Here is a 27,976-nt window from a genome sequence, read left to right as displayed (position 1 = left end):
TTTTTCCAACACAACCTCATGGAAATTCAAAACTATTTTGCAGTTTGGCGAATTGGTGGCTGTAACAGTTGAGGTCAAAAGTTTACATACACCTTGCAGAATCTGCAAAATGGTAATTATTTTACCAAAATAAAAGGGATCATACAAAATGCATTTTTTAAAATTTAGTACTGACCTGAATAATTTTGCATAAAAGTCGCTGGAAAGTTTACATACACATGATTCTTCTTATAATTTTTTTTTGTTTAGTGATAGTTGTTCATGAGTCCCTAATTTGTCCTGAACAGTTAAACTGCCTGCATTTCTTCAGAAAAATCCTTCAGGTCCCACAAATTCTTTGGTTTTTCAGCACTGTATTATTTTGAGATCCATCTTTTAACACTGAGGACAACTGAGGGACTCATATGCAACTATTACAGAAGGTTCAAACATTCACTGATGCTCCAGAAGGAAACAATGCATTAAGAGCCAGGGGTGAAAACTTTTGAACAGAATGAAGATTTGTACATTTTTCTTATTTTGCCTAAATATCATATTTTTTTTTCATTTATTGCTGCACTTCAGAATCTACAGAAGATACTTACATGTTTCTCAGAAGACAAATTAAGTTAAATTTACCCTGACCTTCAAATTCCAAAAGTTTTGACCCCCCGGCTCTTAATGCATTGTTTCCTTCTGGAGCATCAGTGAGTGGTTGAACCTTCTTTAATAGTTGCATATGAGTCCCTCAGTTGTCCTCAGTGTGAAAAGATGGATCTCAAAAGCATACAATGCTGAAAAACCAAAGAATTTGTGGGACCTGAAGGATTTTTCTGAAGAAATGCAAGCAGTTCAACTGTTGTAGATCATTCAGGTAATAAGACAGTATTAAAAACCAAGCACATGTAAACTTTTGTACAGGGTCATTTTTACAAATTCAACTATTATTTTCTCTTGTGGACTATATGTACGTCTTTTATGTGAAATATCTTATTCAGGTCAGTACTAAAAAAGAAATAACATGCATTTCACATGATCCCTCTTATTTGGTAAAATAATTAACATTTGGCAGATTCTGCAAGGTGTGTGTAAACTTTTGACCTCAACTGTATATCATTTGCTTACACTAAAATAGTTAGGTTACCTCATTGAGATTGGTTGGTTTTTCCTCCCTTTTTTAAGATCTTCAGACCCATAACCCAATAAATAAGCAGTGTTTGCTTTACTTCAAGATCTTGAAGCACAAGACAACAGCGTGGAACTAAGCTAAACTGGAATATGTGCACCCTGCTCCACACATGGAGGTGGAGGGGTTATGGATATCTTTAAGTGGTTTCCTGAGATATGACGGAAATGTAAATCTAAGTGTGACCCCATAAAGCATACTGAGAGCCTGGAAAGCAGGGTCTTCTAATCTTAAACAGTAGTAGTAACAGTAGTATTATTGTGGTTACTGTTAAGTACATTTATGCAGCCTTTTTACATTTAATAGTCTGTGAAAAAAACCCATTCATACCCAGGGTCCAAAAATAACACCTGCCATGTGCCAAACTAAAGTAAAATGGAAATCTGGTGAGTAAGTGAATGGATTTACTGGCCTTTTGTGTCGCTGCAACATAATGCAAACTGCAATAAACCACTAAAATGAGTGTATGGTTTATGAGAGGTAGAGTTTCACATACAATAAGGGTGAGAAAAATGATCGCAAATGTGACAAAAATGTACCTTTAACGAAAATTCAAAGTCTAGTCGATACTTTTCCATATGTGATTTAATCACATATCATTCTGATCTCATAAGAGTGCATGCTAGTTTTTCTTGAATGCAACAAAGCGTAAACTGTGATGTCCAACTTGCAAAGAAATTAATGAAAGCATCATTACAGGGTGAATTCCAATCAGAATATACATTTGGGTCTCATTTACCTAACTTATGTGTTGGTAAACACATTTCTAACATTTATTTATGACACAGCATTGAATTTGCTCTTGAGAAAGGTGCTTGAATCAGATTCAGTCAGTGAATTGTTTAGAGATGTTACTGAGTTTGACTCCCACATTGAACTGGGAATCATTTTGGTTATGTTTGATTAGTATAAAAAAAATTTTGAAGTGAAAGTTGGTATGTGATATGAACAACCATCTTTATCAAGCAACTCAATACGTTTATCAATTAAACATTTGGCTTACAATTGACTCTTCGCCGGAGTTGACTGATAGGCGGTCTAACCAATCATAACTCAGAATCTGCAATTTTGTCCGACAAACAAACCAGACAGGAGAGTAGATTTATGTTGCTGAACTTTGGCGTCTTTCCACTGCTGAAGGAAGAGATAATCAGTTCTCGTGCCGTTTGAGGTGCTACAGCGTTCCATCACGACACATTAAAGAGCCAAAAACAGTATTTACTGTATGAATTTCTTAGAAAATCTTACAATTTTAAACCAAGACTTTGTTTTAAACCAAAAGTATCCTGCTCTGTCTTGTCTGTCGGTGCATTTCAATTTCCTCTGCAATGTACTTTTCACTGTGTGAGAAGATATTTGCGAAGAGTCAATTGTGCCATTTTATGAGATTTTAAATTCCATTTTCCTCCAATTCACCCACTGTTGGGCTGTATGGCATCAAGTTAATTTTGGACCCAGTATGCAAAACTGTACTAACTCTAATTTACATGAGTGTAATTTAAGATAATGAAATTATTAGATTGCGTCCAAGGCCAAGCACCAGTTTGGTCTAAGCCTACATAATATTACATTTAAAGATATGAGCCACTTTTGTTTTTTTAGTTACATGCCTTGGTAATGATCTCTGCTGACATGTCTACAGCAATCTCAGCCTCATGCAAAATACTATAGTAACAATGTGACATTACATTCCACATACAGAGCACCCTGTGTGAGGGAAGGTGGGGTGGACCAGGAGAAAACGGCTTTCCTCTAAAACAGTACTACAGTACTTTGAGGTATTGAGGAGTCCTTTGCCCATTTTCAAGAGGCACCCAACTCACCTGTTTCCTCTTAGTGCGGCCAACCACGTTGGCCAAACGTCGAGCCAGGGCTGAGCGGCAGGCGGCAGAGGCTGAATGAGCAGAGAATGGCGTCTGAAGTCCTGTTAGAGTTCTTGAGAGCGCGAGCGCAACCGTGGCTTTGCCGAGCGTTCCTGTCCCGAGTGAGCTACATGGCCTCTCACCATCATGTCAACAGAGGAGTTCAGCTAATGTGTTTGTGATAATTCCCTCAATGATTTCTACTCTCAGTTTATCCGCTGAATCTATGCTTTTCAGTGTCGTCGTTTATACGGATCTCGCCAGCTGAAACGAGACACTACTTTCTTGTGTCCTCATGTAAAATACTTGCAATTTGTTGAGTCAATGAAACAGTCTGCTGTGCACTTGAGATGTCCATAAGATCTGTAGACAGAAAGACGTGGATGTTATTGGACAAATTTCACTTCCAGAAGTAATCTGCATGTCATTCCAGATGTTCAAGTCTTTCTTTCTTTAGTCAAAAAGAAATTAAGGTTTTTGAGGAAAACAATCCAGGATTTTCTCCATATAGTGGACTTCAATGGGAGAAAACGTGTTGAAGGTCCAAATTGCAGTTTCAATGCAACTTCAAGGGGCTCTACACAATCCCAGCTGAGGAATAAGAGTTTTATCAAGTGAAATAAGTGGTCAAAAATTAAAATGTTATAGTTTTGAACCACAAATGCTTGTCTTGCACTAGCTCAACATTACGTAGTGATGTTGGAAAGGTCACACAAGATGTAGGCAGAAGTACGAAAATCAAATGCCCTTTACAAAAAAGGTAAAACGATGTCGGATGATTTTGAAGTTAGAGGAGAAAATGAGATGGAGTTTTTCACCGGAGTACACAGATGAAGAACTAACCACGCGTGACCTTTCCAACATGAATACATAATGCGTGAAGTCGAGCTAGTGCAAGATGAGCATTTGTGCAAATCTATATAATTTTTATTTATAGTTTGCAAGATAAGACTGAAGACTGAAACTGCAATTTGGAGTTCTTTTCTTAAAAGCAAAATTCTTTTAGAATATTACTTTAATATAACATTGTGCCAGAGTATAATAGTCAATAAAATAATAATAATAATAATTTTAAAAAATTTAAAAAAATTTAGTCTGTCAAACTTTGGAACAAGAAAATGGCTTATTTTCCTTAAGGGGGATTTTAGCTTTGCCCTATCCTTTTTAAATAGGCTCGAACAGTCTTACCCAGGCAAAAAGGATCTGCATGTGTGAAAGCCAAAATCCTTTCCATCACACTCCTCTGCCTCTTCATAGCGATATCCATCCCCACAATACGCAAATTTGCACTCTGAGAAAGAGAAAGAAAACAGGAGAAGCAAAAAAAAATTTTAAAAGATGAAATTACAGTAAAAAGCTGACAGCTGTACGATAGCGACTGTATATGGCTGCAACATTTAAAGCTTTTTCATTTTCAAATTAAAAAACATGGATTTCATTAACTGAAACAATGTTAATATACCAAATATTACTAATCTTAATACTAAAATCAGTTTTGAGGTGTCACACACAAATACAAAACACCATCATGGCAAACACACATGACACTAAAATAATGCAATAAGTGAGGAATAATTGACGACAGGCTGTTGAATTATTAACCATTTACTAACAGCTTATGCTAGCGCAACTATTTTGGCATTAAAATAGTACTGTCAGGATTTTCTAAAGATGCACACTGCACTGAATTAGCGCTAAAAAGGCGTGGAGACAGTTATTCTTTGTGCCTGACCCTTATTGAATATACATTTGTAAGGGTTACCCTTTCATAACCCTTGTTTATGTTTATAATCTTATTCATAAATATGAAACACTTTTAACATTATTAAAAATATATACTGAGTGACTGAGACCATCTTTGTCATGGAATACGCTTGTTGGTTCACGCTAAGTTCGCCGTTTTAACATACATCTTATTTTCAAAATCTGAGGTAAACTATCTATTGTTGCTTTAAGTATGGTTATGACGGTCACGCAGAATGATATTTAAACTCACATTAGACACGTTTAACTTTGAGTAAAGCACATAATCAGTACCTGAGATTTCTGTCATATGATTTGTATGTTGCTGTACCAGCCATGACATCGCGGCTAGTTAGGACAAAAACTCTGATTAACATGGAAAAAAAACCTTTTGTCACAGCGTTGCGTGTAGTTAGGACACGGTGTACTGCTAATTTGCCCTGTTTAGTAAATCTGGCCTAATGTGTGAGCAGGACCTTTTCCAAAATCACGGTAAATTCGTTCAGGCAATTTGCTGGTATGAGAAGTTGTAACATTACCAGTAAATTACTGATAATGTGCTCTGTGTGAACGCGGAACGAGTTTACAGTTATGAGCATGTACAGATGTTCAGAACGTGGTTATGTAAGACGTCTTGTCTGGGCCAATCAAAACATTCTGAAGCTGATGACAGTTGCATGAATGTGAACATCTGACACAAAAATGAAAACATCCATAAAAACACAGACAGGGTTTATGCCTCCATGTTTATAAATACAATGCTGGTATTTGCAGCCATTTAGAGGTCATTTCCTATTCAGAACACAGGAAAGAATTTACTGGTATTTTGAAACGTGAAGATGTGTGAATGACGCTTTACCGGTAAAAAGACAAACGGAATCGTTGACTGTGTGAACAGCGCATTTTTGTATTTACCGGTAAAGTCGTTCAGTTTACTGGTAGTACTGTGTGAAAGTGGCTAATAACAGCGAAAGAACCGAAACGCCACTCACCAAGCAAATAAATGTAAACAACAGGATAAAAACGGCATATTATTTCCATGTATTTGGCATAAAATTGTGGGTTTTTTTATTGTACCGAAATTTCTCCCACTCTTTCTTCCTTACAAATGCACACACACATACTGACATACACTCACACACATGGAAATATATATGCACACAGAAATGTGTTGTTAGAGCTTCTCTGACGATTTTATCAATAAAACAGTTTAGCAACTTAAAAGCTACACGTCATTTCTAATTAATAACGGCACTGTTTTTGAAGATGATGAACTTGCTGTTTTGCTATTAGTAGAAATGCTGCTTCCAAACACCCTTCTCTCTGTCTGTCTGTCTGTCTGTCTGTGTGTCTAATAACTTTATTATTAACTGCCTTAGTCTGCTATCACTGGCTCAACCCTCCATTGCTAGGTCTAAAATTACATTTTGGAATTAGCAATGGAGGCACTGGATGAGATGCAAGAAATAAATCCTACTCACAAGAGTGTTTTAAGGACAAAAACCAGACAAATGTCTTTAAATACAACATCTAAACAATATCTGAGGTGTGGGAACTGTAGTATAAGTGGAATAATTGACTCCGGTCCTTTGAATTATTAGAAAATAATGCACGCCCAGGGTATAACAGGCATGACGCGAGGTTGTGCATTATCTTCCAATAATTCAATGGCACGGCGGCAATTAATCCTTATACACTGCACACCGGTGAACACCTGCCTTGAACTACTTTAGACATGCGTTTCCCTGAAAATAATTCACTGTGGCCGCAATACCACTTTGCGTGTGCATAATTTTCCTAATAATTCAACAGCCTGTCGACAAGTATTCCTTACACAAAATATTGATTTGAGTGTTAAATCATTAAATGAGAAGAAAGAGGGCACAGAGCCATACAAGAAGCCTGAAACCAGGACAACTATGTAAGAAATACAATGCCTGGGACAAGAGCCAGCTCTACAGTTTAGCCGTCATTGTACAAAAATATTTGACCACAGAATGCAGTGAACGACCAATCAAAATGGAGCATTCCAAAGTGCCGTGTAATGAATTATGAGCGCACTGTTTGGGTGACTCCTGAATGAAGGTGTTATTCTCGGCTACATTTGCTATACATGACTGTATTATTCCCATTTTAGAACGCACTCACATTAAACCGCATTCATTTACAGCATGTTGTCAGGAATAAGCTGTCAAATGAAGTGCCTCCATTTCAACCTGATACTTACTGACACAGCCATCTGTGACCACCTTATTTCCGTCATCACACTCCTCTCCGTTCTCAACTTGCACGATGCTGTCTCCGCAGAAACCCTCCTGGTCAGGATCACGCTCCATCGACTGGAACGGTGTTAACTGCAATTAAAGAGTCTTTTACAGACCTTGGAAACTAAAATCACTATGTGTGTAAAACTATTAAGAAATAAAGACGGGACAAAAATATTTGACATGGAGTTATTTTCATCTACAGACACAAATCGATAAAGTGTAATAGAATAAAAACTTATTTTTTTTATTGTGTATTTGGTATTGTATTGTGTATTTGGGATGCTTTCTTTCTATTAGTCTGAAAGAAGACAAGTCATGGAAGCAAAATAGCTCAAGTTGCTCAGTGCGGGAAAAAAACAATGGTTTTGACTGTAGTGTCTTGTAGCATTGAAGATAAAATATAAACTAAATAGTAAACCTTTCATAGTAACTAAAATATGCATTTCCTAACACAGTCATATCATTTTAACTATGGAAGCCCATTTCCCATTTTTTTTTTTTTTTTAATGTTATTGCGACTTTTTATTTCACAATTCTCAATTCACAATTTTTTTCTCAGAATTGTGTGATACAAAGTCAGAACCAATTGTGAAATATGAACTCGCAATTCTGAGGAAAAATGTCAATTGCGAGATACAAACTCGTAGTTTTGAGAAAAAAAGTCAATTGTGAGATACGAACTCGCAATTCTGAGGAAAAATGTCAATTGCGAGATACAAACTCGTAGTTTTGAGAAAAAAAGTCAATTGCGAGATACGAACTCGCAATTCTGAGGAAAAACGTCACAACTGCGAGATACAAACTCGCAATGCTGAGGAAAAACGTCACAACTGCGAGATACAAACTCGCAATGCTGAGGAAAAACGTCACAATTGCGAGATACAAACTTGCAATGCTGAGGAAAAACGTCAATTGTGAGATATGAACTTGCAATTCTGAGGAAAAACATCACAATTGCGAAATACAAACTTGCAATGCTGAGGAAAAATGTCACAATTGCAAGATACAAACTCACAATTCTGAAGAAAAAATGTCACGATTGCGAGATACAAACTCACAATTCTGAAGGAAAAACGTCAAAATTGCGAGATACAAACTCACAATTCTGAGGAAAAACGTCACAATTGCGAGATACAAACTTGCAATGCTGAGGAAAAACGTCACAATTGCGAGATACAAACTCACAATTCTGAGGAAAAACGTCACAATTGCGAGATACAAACTCACAATTCTGAGGAAAACGTCAAAATTGCGAGATACAAACTCACAATTCTGAGGAAAAACGTCAAAATTGCGAGATACAAACTCACAATTCTGAGAAAAACGTCAAAATGCGAGATACAAACTCAATTCGATTGCGAGATACAAACTCACAATTCTGAGGAAAAATGTCACAATTGCGAGATACAAACTCACAATTCTGAGGAAAAACGTCAAAATTGCGAGATACAAACTCACAATTCTGAGGAAAAATGTCACGATTGCGAGATACAAACTCACAATTCTGAGGAAAAATGTCACAATTGCGAGATACAAACTCACAATGCTGAGGAAAAACGTCACAATTGCAAGATACAAACTCACAATTCTGAAGAAAAATGTCACGATTGCGAGATACAAACTCACAATTCTGAGGAAAAATGTCACGATTGCGAGATACAAACTCACAATTCTGAGGAAAAACGTCACAATTGCGAGATACAAACTCACAATTCTGAGGAAAAATGTCACGATTGCGAGATACAAACTCACAATTCTGAGGAAAAACGTCAAAATTGCGAGATACAAACTCACAATTCTGAGGAAAAACGTCAAAATTCTGAGCGAGATACAAACTCACAATTCTGAGGAAAATGTCACGATTGCGAGATACAAACTCACAATTCTGAGGAAAAATGTCAAATTGCGAGATACAAACTCAATTCTGAGGAAAAATGTCAAAATTGCGAGATACAAACTCAATTCTGAGGAAAAATGTCACACGATTGCGAGATACAAACTCACAATTCTGAGGAAAAACGTCACGATTGCGAGATACAAACTCACAATTCTGAGGAAAAATGTCACGATTGCGAGATACAAACTCACAATTCTGAGGAAAAATGTCACGATTGCGAGATACAAACTCACAATTCTGAGGAAAAACGTCACGATTGCGAGATACAAACTCACAATTCTGAGGAAAAACGTCACAATTGCAAGATACAAACTCACAATTCTGAGGAAAAACGTCACAATTGCGAGATACAAACTCACAATTCTGAGGAAAAACATCACAATTGCGAGATACAAACTCACAATTCTGAGGAAAAACGTCACAATTGCGAGATACAAACTCACAATTCTGAGGAAAAACGTCAAAATTGCGAGATAAACTCACAATTCTGAGGAAAAATGTCACGATTGCGAGATACAAACTCACAATTCTGAGGAAAAATGTCACGATTGCGAGATACAAACTCACAATTCTGAGGAAAAACGTCACAATTGCGAGATACAAACTTGCAATGCTGAGGAAAAATGTCACAATTGCAAGATACAAACTCACAATTCTGAAGAAAAATGTCACGATTGCGAGATACAAACTCACAATTCTGAGGAAAAATGTCACAATTGCGAGATACAAACTCACAATTCTGAGGAAAAACGTCAAAATTGCGAGATATAAACTCACAATTCTGAGGAAAAACGTCAAAATTGCGAGATACAAACTCACAATTCTGAGGAAAAATGTCACGATTGCGAGATACAAACTCACAATTCTGAGGAAAAACGTCACAATTGCGAGATACAAACTTGCAATGCTGAGGAAAAATGTCACAATTGCAAGATACAAACTCACAATTCTGAAGAAAAATGTCACGATTGCGAGATACAAACTCACAATTCTGAGGAAAAACGTCAAAATTGCGAGATACAAACTCACAATTCTGAGGAAAAACGTCACAATTGCGAGATACAAACTTGCAATGCTGAGGAAAAACGTCACAATTGCAAGATACAAACTCACAATTCTGAGTAAAAATGTCCAATTGCGAGATACAAACTCGTAGTTTTGAGAAAAAAGTCAATTGTGAGATATAAACTCACAATGCTGAGGAAAAATGTCACAACTGCGAAATACGAACTCGCAATTCTGAGGAAAAATGTCACAATTGCGATATACAAACTTGTAGTTTTGAGAAAAAAAGTCAATTGTGAGATACAAACTCGCAGTTCTGAGGAAAAACGTCACAACTGCGAGATACAAACTCACAATGCTGAGGAAAAACATCACAATTGCGAGATACAAACTTGCAATGCTGAGGAAAAACGTCACAATTGCGAGATACAAACTCACAATTCTGAGGAAAAACGTCACAATTGCGAGATACAAACTCACAATTCTTAGGAAAAATGTCACAATTGCGAGATACAAACTCGTAGTTTTGAGAAAAAAAGTCAATTGTGAGATACGAACTCGCAATTCTGAGGAAAAATGTCACGATTGCGAGATACAAACTCGCAATGCTGAGGAAAAATGTCACAATTGCGAGATACAAACTCACAATTCTGAGGAAAAATGTCACGATTGCGAGATACAAACACAATTCTGAGTAAAAATGTCCAATTGCGAGATACAAACTCGTAGTTTTGAGAAAAAAAGTCAATTGTGAGATATAAACTCGCAATTCTGAGGAAAAATGTCACGATTGCGAGATACGAACTTGCAATTCTGAGGAAAAACGTCACAATTGCGAGATACAGACTCGCAATTCTGAGGAAAAACATCACAATTGCGAGATACAAACTCGCAATGCTGCGGAAAAACGTCACAACTGTGAAATACAAACTCGCAATGCTGAGGAAAAACGTCAGTTGTGAGATATGAACTTGCAATTCTGAGGAAAACGTCACAATTGCAAAATACAAACTCGCAATGCTGAGGAAAAACGTCAGTTGTGAGATATGAACTTGCAATGCTGAGGAAAAACGTCACAATTTCAAGATACAAACTCACAGAATTGCGACTTCATTTCTCAGAACTGCAATCTGACAGTTCTGACTTTATAACGTGCAATTGCGAGAATTGTGAAAAAAAATTATTCAGTGGCAGAAATGGGCATCCATATTCTAACACTAAAAAGTTGATTAAAGCAAAGATTCTGGACAAGTAATAAGCTGGATTTTGTTTAAATCACATGATTGATGGGCACCTGAATTGGCATCCAGCCACCAACGTCTTTGAAGTAAAGCACCCTCTGATCTTTACGGAAGGCCAAAGCGTTATCAGTCTGGAGGCGGTTCAGCTCCTGTTCGTTATTCACCACAAAGATCTGCAGCACAGACATTAAATATTATCAACTGCTGGACTGGCAAAATCAATTATGCTTCTAAAATTGAATATCATCCACAAAAACAATCCATCCAGTGCGGTGCACAGATATCTAGGAATATTCAGGCTTAGTTTGTAAAGTACACCGGCATTGCTGGCTTACCGCTGGCACTCTGGGATAGCTGCCCCAGTGCTCAAAAGAGGGGTTGGCACCCGAGGGGGCATTGCAGCCGCAGCGGCCTGGGCTGCCCGGTTGTCCCTTTTCTCCTTTCTGTCCTACCATGTACAGTCCTGGAGAGGAGAGGTAAACAACATCAAGCTGAAGGCCTAAATATCCCTTCATGTGATGCAAAGTAATGGAGTGATTTTAAGAGCTACTAAACCTGGCCCTCATCTATCACGAAGAGAAAGCAATTGAGTTAATATGCACAGAAACCAAAACAAGACAGCAGCTGTCCTGTGAATAAAGTGATGACATAATGTTTGTAATTCTGCGAGAAGCTTGGCCGCTCCGGCCGTCAGTTAAGGACATGATGTCATGGCTTCAGTCTCCTCTGGGGCTTCTGTTTCAGTCACGGATCTTGTTGCTTCTGAAGCTAAATAGACCAGTGGTGGGATTTCCTGCCGTGATTTAAGATCCATGTGCTTTAGTGTCTGCACATGGCCAATGCTGCAATATCATCATGTGATCTTGTAACGGCCGTTACCATCACAAACACTGATGATGACAACTCCAGTTCTCAGAGCCCATTGCTCTGCACATTTTGTATGTCTCCCTCATTTAACGCACCTGATTTAGATCATCAGCTCATTAGGAGAAAGATCCATGAACTAAACTGAGTGTGTCAGATTCAGAAACATACAAAATGTCCAGAGCAGTGGGCCCTGAGGACTGGAGTTGAGAACCACTGATTTAGATGGCCAATCAAATCAAAGTAGGCGGGGTTTACTGTTCACACAAGAAAGAGAGTTGCAGCGTGAAGCATTTAAAATAAGCAAGGTAAGATGGAAGTAGCAAAATATTAATTATTTGACAAACGGTTTACTATAGAAATGTTATATGGCCGACAGTAATAGAATGCAAATTAGTCAACTTTTTTTCTCAAATATGGCCGTTTTAAAGGGATAGTTCGCCCATTTAAGACATGAAGTTGTATGCAATCCTTACCAGCACTATAGTGTATACACGCTGACCCACTCTGTGGTCACCTCCCTGGTCAGAGTTCTGGCCGCTGGAAGTTTTTCAAGAAAGTAGGCCCGGTTAGTTTCCGGGGCCTCAAAACTGTGCGTTTTTACGTGAAAAAATTATATGCGTTTCAAAGCTTGATTAATTTACATCACAAAAAACACTCCAGACAAAATTCATACCCCAGTTTTAATCGGCACTATTTTCTTTCCATTTCCATCAATCCGCGCTGCTGTCAACGTCAACAGTGCGCACGTTCCGATCAGCTGTTCCATAGTGTTTACACACTCGAATGACAACGACGTAAAAAGTAGAAAATTAACAATGGTGCGAACTTGTAAATTCCCAGGTTGTGACCACAAGAATGTGCCGGGATCACCGTTCAGATTCCATCGTTTTCCTGTTTCGGATATAGCTATGAGACAGCTTTGGCTGGTTGCCATCGGCTATTCTGCGGGAGATAAAATATCCAGTATCGAGGATTTTCGTGTGTGCAGTGCTCACTTCAGCAAGACGATTGCATCCCAAACCAAGGAGGAAAAAGCAAAAAACGGATTTTAAAGATTTTCAAGCACACTTATAAACACGATGATACCGACACAGGTTCCGCATAGTTACAGACAATAACAGCAATAGCGAAGCATCATATTTTGTTGTGTTATATAGATTCAATTCAATTCATTAGTAAAGACATTTGCCGATTTTCTCACCACATAGACAGTCGATTGTTGTCGATGCAATCATTGCCCCGGTTAGCATATTCTCAGTGTAGCCTAAAAACTGACGTTAGCTTCAAAATAAACCTGTCGTATGCGACATAAAGTTAGTAAATAGAGCTTACCCATGGTACTGGTACAGCAGAACTCTTTAAAATCCGTTTTTTGCTTTTTCCTCCTTGGTTGGGGATGTAATCGTCTTGCTGAAGTGAGCACTGCACACACGAAAATCCTCGATACTGGATATTTTATCTCCCGCAGAATAGCCGATGGCAACCAGCCAAAGCTGTCTCATAGCTATATCCGAAACAGGAAAACGATGGAATCTGAACGGTGATCCCGGCACATTCTTGTGGTCACAACCTGGGAATTTACAAGTTCGCACCATTGTTAATTTTCTACTTTTTACGTCGTTGTCATTCGAGTGTGTAAACACTATGGAACAGCTGATCGGAACGTGCGCACTGTTGACGTTGACAGCAGCGCGGATTGATGGAAATGGAACGAAAATAGTGCCGATTAAAACTGGGGTATGAATTTTGTCTGGAGTGTTTTTTGTGATGTAAATTAATCAAGCTTTGAAACGCATATAATTTTTTCACGTAAAAACGCACAGTTTTGAGGCCCCGGAAACTAACCGGGCCTACTTTCTTGAAAAACTTCCAGAGGCCAGAACTCTGACCAGGGAGGTGACCACAGAGTGGGTCAGCGTGTATACACTATAGTGCTGGTAAGGATTGCATACAACTTCATGTCTTAAATGGGCGAACTATCCCTTTAAAATATGGTATGATTTACATGATTCATGTAATTTTGAATGAAACGTTTTGCATTTTAAATATATTAGGCATAAAAAATGAACGTGCCTGTGCTTAAAGTATTATTCGCAAATAATACAAAACATGGTTATGGCCTTGTATCTTGAAATCTTAAATTTAACAAATCCAAATCAAATGATTTATAAATTAGTAAAAAAAAAAAGGAATGCATTCAAACAACAATGCCTAATATTAATAATACATATATATTATATATTTATTTATTATATATTTATATCTTTCAAAAGATGATTTATTTATTTATTTATTTTTTAGAATTATTTTATTTGACAGTAAGGATTTTTCTATATATGTGGTAAATTTCAAATAAAATACACCACAAATATATGTTTTTAACTTTTTCTTTCTTTCTTCGTTTAAACTTTTTAAGGTTTTTACTTTCTTCCAGGTAAAAGGTTTCTATAACTATATTACACAGAAAAAAAGTGTTTCTTAAATTTAGCTTTGCACTCACAGAAAATTACATTTGATAAATATATTAAAATAGAAAATGTATTTATTTTAAATGGTAATAATACGATTTTAGTGTTTTACTGTATTTTTGGTCAAACAGATGTAGCCCTGGTGAGCATAAGACTTCAAAAAAAAAAAAAAAAAAGGAAAAATTGAACAGTGCTGTAACTGATTTTCTTAATTTTAATTAATTATTTTTTATAATTAATTATTTTTAATAACTGATAATTTTTTTTAATTACATATAATTATTTTCATTTACTTAATTCATTTTATGTTCTAAATGTTCCATGTAATTTCTCCAAAAAATAAATAAATAAATAAATAAAATAAAATAAAATAAAAAAATAATAATAATTTTAATTATATATATATATATATATATATATATATATATATATATACACACACACACTTTTTTATAGACCACAAGAGATTTGAGAACTGATAGCACATGTAAATTTAATACCTGAGGCAGGCAAACCAGGAGGGCCAGGATGACCAGGGGCCCCCTGAGGGCCTGCAGGACCCATGGGTCCAGTTGCACCAATGTCACCTTTTGTACCCTGTATCAGAAATCAATAATAACGGTCATTTGCTTCCAATGCTTTTGCACTGTTGCCATGTTGCTTTTATGTGTTTGGGGATGGATCACCTGCTTTCCTCTTTTTCCTGGGCGGCCGGTGGGTCCCCTGTTCCCTGAGCTTCCAGGTTCTCCTTTTGGGCCCATTTCACCCTGAGAAATGATTTTAACATCACAAATTACTTTTGTTTCATTATGTTAATAAATAATAGACCCATTTGTTTTACGTACAACTTATATAAAATATGTATAATAATACGCAATAATATTTTCAGGACCTTCTGGCCAAGCATTCCAGGAAGACCCATTGATCCCTGAAACAGTACAAAAATGTACAAAAAAAATTAATGAAGGATTCAACCAGTTACAATTTGCAATATAAAACTAATTGTACCATGATAACTTACCTTGTCACCTTTTAAGCCAATTTCACCTCTGAAACCTTGTGAACCCTAACAGGACAACATTACAAACAGCAGAAAAATAATTTAACAATGAACAACCGGGGTAAAAAAAAAAAAATGAAAGAATGACCTGAATGATGAATAAAAGTGGGTTCAGAGAGGTAACTCACTTTTTCTCCCTTATGTCCAGGTAAGCCCTGCAATAAATGAATAATATTTAGCACACAAAGTACATTATGTCCATATGACAAGGCATTATGACTGTAGATGTCCTGATTCAGAAAATGAAGACTATCCAGACCTTGGGTCCAATTGGTCCTCTTGCTCCTGGCATGCCCATCAGCCCAGGGTCGCCTTTCTCCCCCTGTAAAACACACAGAGATCACCTCACTGGACACTAAAGTACACTACCATGCTGTCACAACATTGTTACACATTTGTAAGTAAAAAACATTTTTGTCAGCTAAAATAACAAAGATACATCTTGAGAAACAGAATCATGACTAGTTAGTAGGTCTACTTTATGTTCAAATGAAGAGGGAATAAACTTCTATTCGGTGGTTTAGGAATTGTTCATGTGAGGATGGAATTAATTACTCACTTTAGGCCCAGTTGGTCCTTGCCATCCACTTGGTCCCTGTCTTCCTGGCAGACCCGGAGGGCCAGTGCGACCCTATAACACATGCAACATCATTTTACACAAAAAGAAATATAAGATTTAATAATAAGATTTAAAATTAGCTACAATATTATTTACAAACATACTGGTGGATTTTACTGAAACTGATGTCTTAGGAAAGTGTTCTGGCTTAAAATGTCAAATTATTTTCCATGCTCAGATTGCTGGCATTGTTTTGGCTGATATGTCGTTAGTGCATTATTTATTTTCCAAACATCCTAATTTCTTTTTTATTTAGATTTTTAAAAAATAGCTTGAAAACAGCAGCAGCTGAAGAGAGTGTTTACTGTTATACTCTAAAATAAAATAGATTTTGGTGCTGTCTGCAAACAAATGAAAAGGCACACCATATTTATCAAAAACAGAGGTTAGGGGGAGTGTATACAAGGAAAACAATACAGGTCCATGAACAGAACCTTGCGGAACACCGCAAATATACTATTAAAGGTACTGTATGTAAAGCTTTTTTTTTAAGTTATATTTATGGGCTATTATTCGATTATTATTCAAAGACAGCAGAGAACAGACAGGAAAGCACTGGGTGGAGAGAGAGGGCTGAGATTGACAAAAGACCTTGAGATAGGAATCGAACATGGGTCACCGCAAGCACAGATGTGCTTTATGTCGGCACACTAACCACAAGGCTACCACTGCTGACAAAGGTAATGTCTAAGAAAGACATATTTCTTTTAAGCAATCTAACAGCAGCAGAAAAGAACGTTTATTGTTACACTGTAAAATAAGATAGATTTGGGTGTCGTCGGCATATAAATGAAAAGACAAACCATATTTATTAAAAACAGAGGCTAGGGGGACTATATACAGAGAAAACAATACAGGTCCAAGAATAGATCCCTGCGGAACACCACAAATATACTATTAAAGGTACTGTATATGTCAGCTATAAATGTCCTTACATAATGGCAGATTTCACTAAGGTGATGTCATGGGAAAGTGTTCTTGGCTTAAAAAATGTCAAATTATTTTGCATGCTCAGATTGCTGGCATTGTTTTGGCTGATATATCTTTAGTGCACAGGTTTTGGCTGTCCAGTGCAGTAGTTCAACACAGTTTTGGCACATAATAGAAATGATTAGGCCAAATTTCTTCAAATCATAATTTTATGATGAAATTCTCAATGAATGCTTAAATATTCCCTAATATAACAGAATTGGCTATAACATACATTTTAAGCACAGATGGATTACTGTTTTGACAAATCGGAAGCCAGGATGAGAGATTTTTGTTTTGTAAAGCACCTTTAAGATGTACAAATCTGAGTTTAAATCTGATATGTGATCTTAAGGTTCTAGAAGGACTATAGGGCAGCAATAAATCAGTAGTGAAGTGCCAGATTTATGAGGGATCTGTAGACAAATAATAAGACTTTAAAGTCAATTTTATACAATAGGTATAATGTGTTCACATTTGAGACATAATTTATTTTCTAAATATTATCTTTTTTTTTTTTTAGATTTTAAACACTTGCTTGAAAGCCAGTTTAATTTCTTTTAAGCAATCTAACAGCAGCTGAAGAGAGTGTTTATTGTTATACTGTAAAACAAGATAGATTTGGGTGTCTTCAGCATATAAATGAAAAGACAAATCATACTTATTAAAAACAGAGGCTAGGGGAACCATATACAGACAAAACAATACAGGTCCCAGAATAGATCCCTGCGGAACACCACAAATATACTATTAAAGGTACTGTATAAGCTTCAAATTGGCTACAAATGTCCTTACATAATGGCAGATTCCACTGAAATTGATGTCTTAGGAAATTGTTCTTGGCTTAAGAAACATCAAATCATTTTGCATGCTCAGGATGAGAGATTTTTTTTTTTTTTTTTTTTTTTGTAGAGTACATTTAAGATGTACAAACGCAAGTTTACATATAATATGTGATCTTAAGGGTATAGATAGAGTAGAGGGCAGCAATAAATCAATATTGATGTGCCAGGTTAATGAAAGCTTTGTAGACAAATAATAAGGCTTTAAGTCAATTCTATACTTCTATACTTCTAGACAGGGAACAAGTTCAAAAAGTAGATGTAATGTGGTCATAATTAAGACATAACTTACTTTCCAAACATTATAATTTATTTTTAATTTAGATTTTAAAAACTTGCTTGAAAGCCATATTTCTTTTAAGCAAGCTAACAGCAGCTGAATAGAATGTTTATTAAAAATAAGATCAAATAAAATTGGGTGGTGTCGACACATAAATGAAAAGACAAACCATATTTATTAAAAACAGAGGCTAGGGGGACTATATACAGGAAAAACAATACAGGTCCAAGAATAGATCCCTGTGGAACACCACAACCAAAAGGTATGTTGGAAGATGAGAAATGCACCAGATGAACAGTAAACCACCTATTTGATAAAAAAAAAAAAGTAAAACTACACAATTCCACTGAGCATCAGTAAGGTGTCATGACCGCCATTCTGTTTCCAATGCATCTAATCTCTGCAATGCCTAACGATGATTGGCTGCTCAATTGCAGGACAGTAAGGACAAGGTGAGGACAACATGTCTTCTGAGTGCTCTAAGGGACAAAACAGCCATCAGAACGATGGACAGAGAGAGAGAGAACAATCTAAACCAAGCCCCATCAGTCTCATGGCTTTAATTAAATTACGTGCTAAGGGCAGGAGGCGGGCATTGTGGGAGAGCGAATGATTTATTGGGCTGCCCCAGCACTAAGCTAAATTACTATGCAATGCTGCAAAGCTTCCTACTCCTGCAGCACTCCACTCTCAATGCCTGTTTGGAGTAAAACAATGCACCAGCACACCCAAAATCCTGTGCAGCAGTTGAGTGGCTTCTCGGTTTACCCACAGGCCCGCTGTAGGTATTACTGACTCTGGTCCCAAATGCCTTCCAGGAAACCACACAAGCCCACAATGTAATTGTGGGACAGGAGCCATGGGGATGTTCCATTGCGGATTGAACCTAATGATGGTGACCACAAGCATCCCCTGATGCTTGTAAATTACAACACATCACATGGAATCATGTGACCTGCGTATCTTTGTCAAAGTTACGGTTGCTCTGAATTTCCTTCAGCTCACGTTATGCTGCAGCTGTAAAAGTATGCATTTCACAATTCTTGATCTTCCCTTTTTTCAAAGTAAATCTACTTAGTGAAGGGCAGTGAGTCTCACCTTTTGTCCAGGTCTTCCAATTTCACCCTGCAACACAGAGGGGAGGAGGGAATAAGAACAGAGTCAGTCCATTAGTGCATTAAAGTATACAGTGTCTTTAGTCTTTGGCAAAAACAGTTGAAACTTGGTGTTTTCTGAACCTGGTTTAGTTTTAGAACCTAGTTATTATAATTACTATAACAAGTACATAGTATGCTGATTAGAACTGTAAAAAAGAGCAACATAACAAGAATAATTTAAATTCAATTATATGGACCACTTAGTCAGCTTCGGTTCTTAACTTCTTTTCTTGCTTTTGCCTGTGTTTGTATATATGTACATACAGTTGAGGTCAAAAGTTTACATACACCTTGCAGAATCTGCAAAATACTAATTATTTTACCAAAATAAGAGGGATCATATAAAATGCATGTTATTTTTTTTATTTAGTACTGACCTGAAAAAGATACGTCACATAAAAGACACGTAGACATGTAGTCCACAATAGTAAATAATAGTTGAATTTATAAAAATGACCCCTTTCAAAAGTTTACATGCACTTGATTCTTAATACTGTGTTGTTACCTGAATGATCCACACAGCTGTGTTTAGTGATAGTTGTTCGTGAGTCACTTGTTTGTCCTGAACAGTAAACTGCCTGCTGTTCTTCAGAAAAATCCTTCAGTTCCCACAGATTCTTTGGTTTTTCAGCATTTTAGTATATTTGAACCCTTTCCAACAATGACTGTATGATTTTGAGATCCATCTTTTAACATTGAGGACCACTGAGGGACTCATATGCAACTTTTACAGAAGGTTCAAACACTCAACGATGATTCAGAAGGAAACACGATGCATTATGAGCCAGGGGTGAAAACTTTTGAACTAAATGTGTATATTTTTCTTATTTTACCTAAAAGTCATGTTTTTTTTTTTTCATTTAGTGCTGCACTTCAGAAGCTACAGAAGATACTTACATGTTCCTCAGAAGACAAAATAAGATACATTCACCCTGATCTTCAGATTCCAAAAGTTTTCACCCCCCAGCTTCTAATGCATTTGGTTTCCTAACTAAAAAATAACATGCATTTTGTATGATCCCTCTTATTCTGGTAAAACATTTAACAGATTTTTAGATTCTGCAAGGTGTATCTAAACTTTTGACCTCAACTGTAAGTTTGTGTCGTACCTTATCTCCCTTTGGTCCCTTTGGTCCCGGCAGTCCAGCAGGACCCTGATCATAAAACAAACATAATTGTTTAATGCTTATTCAAAATGTCTTGCTAAAGCCACAGCAACTGTAAATATTAATATTGACCAAGAGTGTTGACTCCAGCTTATAACTGTCATGAGTAAGTCATTTCAATGCCATAAATATTGGCTATTTCCAAACAGGTTTCCCAAACACTCCATCTGCCTTCTATTGGTTGACATAAAAACGATAGCTTAACCCCAAACTCAAACAATGTTCACAGAGCCATGCCATTGATACTTTTTGAGGAAATCAGTCTATGAATGATTCACATTTGCTTCCGTATAGTTTAAGCTCAAATGCTTTTTAATGAAAAATGGCCGACAATCTTAATAATATTTGCTACAGATATGAGATTGGACTGGACTTGGGGGGCAGGGGTGAACTCTCTCTTGGGGTTTTGAGCGTCTGTGTGTCTCTCTTGGGGTTGTTTCTAAGAATGGTACGATGGAGCGGAGGCTGGCAATGGAAAAAGGTCTATTTCCATCTGCTCTAAATGTGGCGCGTTAATGGCCTGCTGTGTCGCGGGGGGCCAAACTGGTCACATCCGTGTCACTACAGAAAGACGTCTGGGGAACTCACACGGGTCTCACATGCTGAGAGGGTTATGAAGGCTAATTACAGAGCTGGAACTGACCATTGTGACAACCCAATACTCTGCTTCCTTCAAGCACCAACTATACAATCCTCAACAAATCTGCGTGTGACTTACTTGTACTTACAAATGTGTCAGACAGTTTTTAACATTCTGTTCTTTTAAATAAAGCTTATGGGTCACTATTTTTTGTCTGGATTCATTTATTCAGAAATTAAAAAATTGCATTAATAAATCCTCTTTCATGATGGGAATGTTTTCAATTTATAAATCAAAAAGAATTTTGATCTCAAGTAAAAAAGGGGTTATAAAGTTAAAAAGGGAAAAAAAAATCAAGGCGATACAACTCTGATATCATAATAAAGTGAAAATAAATTTTTAAATAAAATAAAATTTTAAGTAGTTTGGCCAACTTTTTTAGTATTTCTCAGAAGGAATATTTTAACCAAACTGCTTCACTAATTTAAATATTTGAAATAGTTGTTGTTGTTGTTGTTGTTGTTTTTCTTTCACATTACAAAATCAAGGTCATGTGGTATGACCAACGTTTAGAACATGCAGGGGAATATAATTCCATGTAATCTGACCTTTTTTTATGAAACGGCAAGGTTAGGATGTAATATGTCATGCGGTGCAACTTCCCAAAACATAAAAAAATAATTTATGAATTATATATATATAAAAATCTTTATACATCATCTTTATACATCATCTGAAAGCTGAATAAATAAGCTTTCCATTGATGTATGGTGTGTTATGATAAAATAATATTTGGCTGAGATACAACTATTTCAGTATATGGAAGCTGAGGGTGCAAAAAAATCTAAATATTGAGAAAATCGCCTTTAAATTTGTCCAAATTAAGTTCTTTGCAATGCATATTACTAATCAAAAAATAAGTTTTAATATATTTACAGTAGCAAATTTACAAAATATCTTAATGGAACATAATCTTCCCTTAATTTCCTAATGATTTTTGGAATAAAAGAAAAATCTATAATTTTTTCCCATACAATGTATTTTTGGCTATTGCTACAAATATACCCCAGTGACTTAAGACTTCTTTGGTCTTGAGGTTTTGTGGTCCAGGGTCATATATATAGTGCAGTTAAAAAAGTTATGATGCTGAAAATTCAGATTTGCATCACAGAAATAAATTATAAAGTATATTAAAATACAAAACTGTTATTTTAAATTGCAATAATATTTCATAATATTACTTTTTTGTATTTCTGATCAAATAAATTGAACTTTGATGAGCATAAAAGACTTCTTTAAAAAACATTTTAACAATCTTACTGATCCCAAACTTTTAAATGGCAATGTATATTTTTTTAAAATAACAATCAAGATTCACAAAATTGTGTTAAAGGTGTAGTAAGGAAAGTATTTTCACTTGATAGTTACGCCACTTGATGTTTTAGAGCATTAAATGGAAACTCTTCTGGTATAATGGTAAAAAAAAAGGTAGGCTAAAAGTTTTTCAAAACTACATGAAAGCAATATGAATACAAAGAATATGTTCTGAACATCTAATCAAATCTAAACAAGATTTTTTCCTTTTCCTTTCTATCTAGCTTGTCAAATGTTCTTATACACAGTCTTTGCCATTGGAACAGTGTACAAAATCAACCTAGCCTCCAAACAGAACAACTATAGATCAATGTGGTATGACATTCACTCAGTGTGAAGGAGATCCTTACAGATGAATAGTTTCATTGCAAGTGTTTGTTCCAAAATGTACGTAAATATGTTTTAAAGTCAGCTGTTTCATAGAAACTACACACATGTTTAGCTTCATCCTCAACATCACATTTGAAGCACATACCTGAGGGCCAGGAGGTCCTGCTGGTCCTGGAAGTCCCGGGGAACACGTCGGGGGTGTGGGATTGGGCTTCTCTTCTGAGTTCCATTTATTTGGTGGAACATCAGTCACAGTCTATAAAATATGTTATAGAAAATTACATCTAGAAACAATGATAGAAATCAGAAAATGTTAAAGTGTAATTTTTGAGATTCCTAATATTGTTTTGGGAGTCTCCTACAATAGATTTACACACATGCAAGGTCAAACAACACTTTCGTTTTCTCTATGCATTTAAAGGAGAAGTCCACTTCCAGAACAACAGTTCACAAATAATTTACTCACCCCCTTGTCATCCAAGACGTTCATGTCTTCCTGTCTTCAGTCATGAAGAAATTATGTTTTTTGAGGAAAGCATTTCAGGATTTTTCTCCATATAATGGACTTCATTGGTGTCCTGATTCTGAACTTCCAAAATGTAGATTAAATGCAGCTTTAAAGGTCTCTGAGCGATCCCAGCCGAGGAAGAAGGGTCTTATTTAGCGAAACGATCTGTCAATTTTTTTCAGAAAATAAAAATTTGTATACTTTTTAAGCACAAAAGCTTGTGTAGCACATACTATTGAATCACGTCGAAAAAGGTCATGCGGAATGTAGGCGGAACCACAGAGCCAGTGTTTACAAAGCGAACGTGCAAAAACTAAGAAAGTGCAAGTAAGTCAAACGCTGTTTACAAACAAAAAGGTACAACGATGTCGGACGACGCTGAAGTTGTAGGAGAAAATAACATGGAGTTTTTCAACAAACTCTACCTTTTTGAGCCGGAGTACACAGACGATGAACTTGAGGTGATTCGAAGACGTGATTCGTAGTAGTGATGGGAAGTTCTGATCATTTGAGTCCTGACCTTTGAGTCTCATTCAGCAAAATGAACAAATCTTTTTTTGAGTCATTTCGTTAATTTTAGCAAAATCAGCATCACGTGACAGCCCCATAAGATGAACTAACGACAACTCGAAAAACCAGAAGACTCGAAACAGGTGAACTAATTCCAGTACAGACCCTAATAGGATGTTGCACATGAGCGACTGAATGAATCACTCCCCGAGACGACTCGTTCTTCCCCAGTCACATTAAAGATTCGTTCAGAATGAAAGAATCGTTCAAGAACGACCCGTGGACGTGCAGCACAGAGCCTGTGCTACACAAGCTTTTGTGCTTAAAAAGTATACAAATGTTTATTTTTCGAAAACAATGACAGATCGTTTCGCTAGATCGTTTCTTCCTCGGCTGGGATCGTTTAAAGCCCTTCGAAGCTGCATTTGAACTGCATTTTGGATGTTCAAATTCGGGGCACCATTGAAGTCCATTATATGCAGAAAAATCCTGAAATGCTTTCCTTAAAAACCATAATTTCTTTACGACTGAAGACAGAAAGACATGAACATCTTGGATGACAAGGGGGTGAGTAAATTATTTGTAAATTGTTGTTCTGGAAGTGGAGTTTTCCTTTAATATCACCTCATTTTCTAGCAACTCTCCAACAATTCGTTCAAAGCACTTCAAAGATTCAGTCTCTCTTAACCAACCCCCTCTTTTCCTTGAGCCTACTCTGCTCTGATAGGTCAGATGGCCCAGTCTGTTGTGATTGGTCTACCGTGTAAAGCACGTATCAGAAACGATACGGCCACTGTCATAGTTTCATATTTTGAACGCTTGATAGAAAATATAAACATCTATTAATTTATCATACTTACAGGTTGTGATTTAGTGGAGACAGCTGGTCTAATCAATCTGGCTACTGAGTCATCTTTCAAGAGCAAGCGTTTTGTGAATCCCGCATTAAACTTGTCAAGATTCTTTATTTTGGGAGACAGTAACTTTATTTATTGTGCACTTTCGGGTGTCCAACTTTGCTGATCGATTACATCATGCACACTGCATGAAAGGCAATTTTGGAAATGGCATACAGTAATGGGGCACTTTAAATAACTTGAACTTTCTTTGAATTTGTATTTCTTTATCACCATAGACTATTGTGCTCATGGGGACAAACCTAACTGACACCCTGAATCCTGAAGTACTGGAACCTACACATGAAATCCAGGTGCTTCATCAGGTGTCATGCATCAGGACTCACCAGAGGGCCCTGCCGCCACAGTGAAGGGGGTGGAGGGAAGAGAGGAGGCGGAGGTGGACTCAGTAAACAGCAGGGGTTGAATTTCTTTCTGGTTTCCAGCAACTGGAGATCTAGATGAGGGGAAATAAGGTTCATGAGGAACATGCCAACAGACACGTGGTCCAGTGGAACAGTGTTTCACTACACTGTTTTGGAAAAGAGGGACTGAAACACATGACTGTGTGTTTGATACTATGATACTTATCAGGTTGATGAAAGGTCCTCCATTAGTGAAACTAAAGATTTATCTGCATTTATATGTAATGTTAGAGCATTTCTTAGAAATATGTTTTCAAAGTACTTTTCTGAGGCATTTTTAAAGACTTCATCAACTGATGTAAAATGTTTTTTTAGTGAATCTACACTACCAGTCAAAAGTTTTTGAACAGTAGGATTTTTAATGTTTTTTTAAATGTCTCTTCTGCTCACCAAGCCTGCATTTATTTGATCCGAAGTACAGCAAAAACTCTAATATGCTGATTTGCTGTTCAAGAAATATTTATTATTATTATTATCAATATTTAAAACAGTTTTACATTTTTTTAAGATTCTTTGATGAATAGAAAGATCCAAGGATCAGCATTCGAAACTATAATTGTTTATTTTTTTGCGGGGGGGAAGAATTTATAGAAATTAATACTTTTATTTAGCAAGGATGCTTTAAATTAATCAAAAGTGATGGTAAAGACTTCTTAAAATGTTACAAAAGATTTCTAATTCAGATAAATGCTGTTCTTCTGAACTTTCTATTCAGAAACCTGAAATGAAATCAACTCAGCTGTTTTCTACATAATAATAAATGTTTTTTGAGCAGCAAATCAGAATACTACAATGATTTCTGAAGGATCATGCGACTGGAGTAATGATGCTAAAAAATCAGCTTTGAAATCACAGGAATAAATTAGATTTTAAAACATTCAAATAGAAAACAGTTATTTTAAACAGTAAAAATATTTCAAAATGTTACTGTTTTATATACTTTGGATCAAATAAATGCAGGCTTGGTGAACAAAAGAGACTTCTTTGAAAAAAAAAAAAAAAAAAAAAAAAAAAAAACATTAAAAATCTTACTGTGCAAAAACTTTTGACTGGTAGTGTATATGTACAGTATATGTATTGTTTTTATCTTTTGATACCTAACATATTTTGAAAAGCTTTGCTGTTAAAGTGTTTATTTAAAATCGTAATGTAAAATATAAATGTAAATGTAAAAAATACCCCATTACATTGACAATTATTGTCACGCAGAAGCACTACATATTATAATTAAAAACAAAAACAAGCAACAGTACATTAAAATAGAGGAGTACAAAAAGATGTTAACTTTGCAAAAACAAGCACTTGCCTAATTAAACTTTTCACTGCAGTGTTGGCTAACAAAACTGAAACACAGCCATTTTGCCATTAGAGATAATAACCAGAGATAATTCACTGATGCCTGTAGGGAAATTTATTGCAGAATTAAGGCAATATATTCCCACTACACGCCTGCAAACTCCAAATTTTTCAGTATAGTATTAAAATCCCCATAATATTCAAACAAATCTATTAAGGCACACATTTGACTCAGAGCATACAGTAAATTACATGTTTGCACACAATCTAAAGATTTTTTAAAGAGCAATGCAACCTAATTCACATTATCAATATTCTGCAACTGCATTTATATGACTAAGTTATTTAGTCAATTAGTTTGATTTGGATATCATGTGCAAACATACTTTTCTCTGCAAGAGAAAACCCCTAATATCATGAAAAGGAGAGTATTGTCTTACCTGTTGGAAGAGGGAATATATTATCCACGTAAGAGAATGACGCCACATAGCAGAGGAGTTGAAAATATAGTCCAAGTGTGAACAGAATCATGCTGCCGGCTGCAGTCTACCTCCAATAGCACCGAGGAGTGATCTGAGGCAGTCCCGCACTACTCCTGTCTCTCCCCGCCTCTCTCTCTCTCACACACACACTAGATCCACGCCTTTAGGAGAAGTGAATGCCAGCCAATGTCTGTTACACCTCTCCCATGTATTGGCCCTGAGCTAAATATACAGGAGGCAGCCGGTCAGCTGCCCTCTGTAGCCAATATTAGCCTGTTACTACTGCCAGCCCTGCCTTTGTTTCCCCTGCCTCAAATGGACAGAGAAAACAAAACAGGACGGATAGAAATGACATTGAAATGACAAGGTGTCATGCCAGAGGCGATAACACCACCCTGGTAACATATTTGCTCAATGAAATCCAATACTTGTTTCTTATCATTTTTTGGGAGCTGTTTTGCTTTAGCATGTCACACGTTCTCACAAAATTTGATATGTATTTTTGCTTTCGACAACCATTCGTTAGATGAACAAGTCTTTTTTTATCCCCTAATCACCAGAAAATACACGATTTATATCATCCTCTGAGCCAGGTTAGAACTATCGGTTTAATTCTCTCTCATATATGAATGATTTTGAAGATATTACTTGATTATATGACTAATCCAAGGTTAGAATTATCAACAGTGACAGAAAAAAATGCAAACTGTTTTCTGATATATCGGTGGGTGTTTTAAAAGGAGAAGTCCATTTTCTAGAACAACAATTTACAGATAATGTACTCACCCCCTTGTCGTCCAAGATGTTCATGTCTTTTTTCTTTAGTCGTAAAGAAATTATGTTTTTTTTGTGGAAAACATTTCAGCATTTTTCTCCATATAATGGACCGATATGGTGCCCTGATTTTGAACTTCCAAAATGCAGTTTAAATGCAGTTTGAAACAATCCCAAATGCGGTTGTAAACAA

The 27,976-nt window shown here is 36.3% G+C and overlaps 1 protein-coding gene across 1 annotated transcript; it reads right to left on the bottom strand.

Annotated features, from left to right (window-relative positions):
• Positions 1-804: 804 nt before the first annotated feature.
• Positions 805-27,217, bottom strand: colq (collagen-like tail subunit (single strand of homotrimer) of asymmetric acetylcholinesterase). The gene is made up of 17 exons (XM_051132486.1): positions 26,968-27,217; positions 25,154-25,263; positions 23,038-23,148; positions 20,552-20,596; positions 19,384-19,410; positions 16,135-16,206; positions 15,835-15,897; positions 15,704-15,730; positions 15,537-15,581; positions 15,408-15,443; positions 15,202-15,282; positions 15,016-15,112; positions 11,516-11,643; positions 11,234-11,353; positions 6,998-7,124; positions 4,216-4,318; positions 805-3,390 (listed from the first exon to the last, which is right to left on the bottom strand). Exons 1-17 carry the CDS (start codon positions 27,056-27,058, stop codon positions 3,321-3,323), a joined length of 1,353 nt encoding a protein of 450 aa, XP_050988443.1. The 5' UTR covers positions 27,059-27,217; the 3' UTR covers positions 805-3,320.
• Between the last annotated feature and the right edge of the window lie 759 nt (positions 27,218-27,976).

Source organism: Labeo rohita, chromosome 16, assembly GCF_022985175.1.
Source record: "Labeo rohita strain BAU-BD-2019 chromosome 16, IGBB_LRoh.1.0, whole genome shotgun sequence".
Classification (NCBI taxonomy): domain Eukaryota; kingdom Metazoa; phylum Chordata; class Actinopteri; order Cypriniformes; family Cyprinidae; genus Labeo; species Labeo rohita.
The sequence above is the reverse complement of the archived record's forward strand: the minus strand, read 5'-3'. Positions and strand labels throughout refer to the sequence as shown.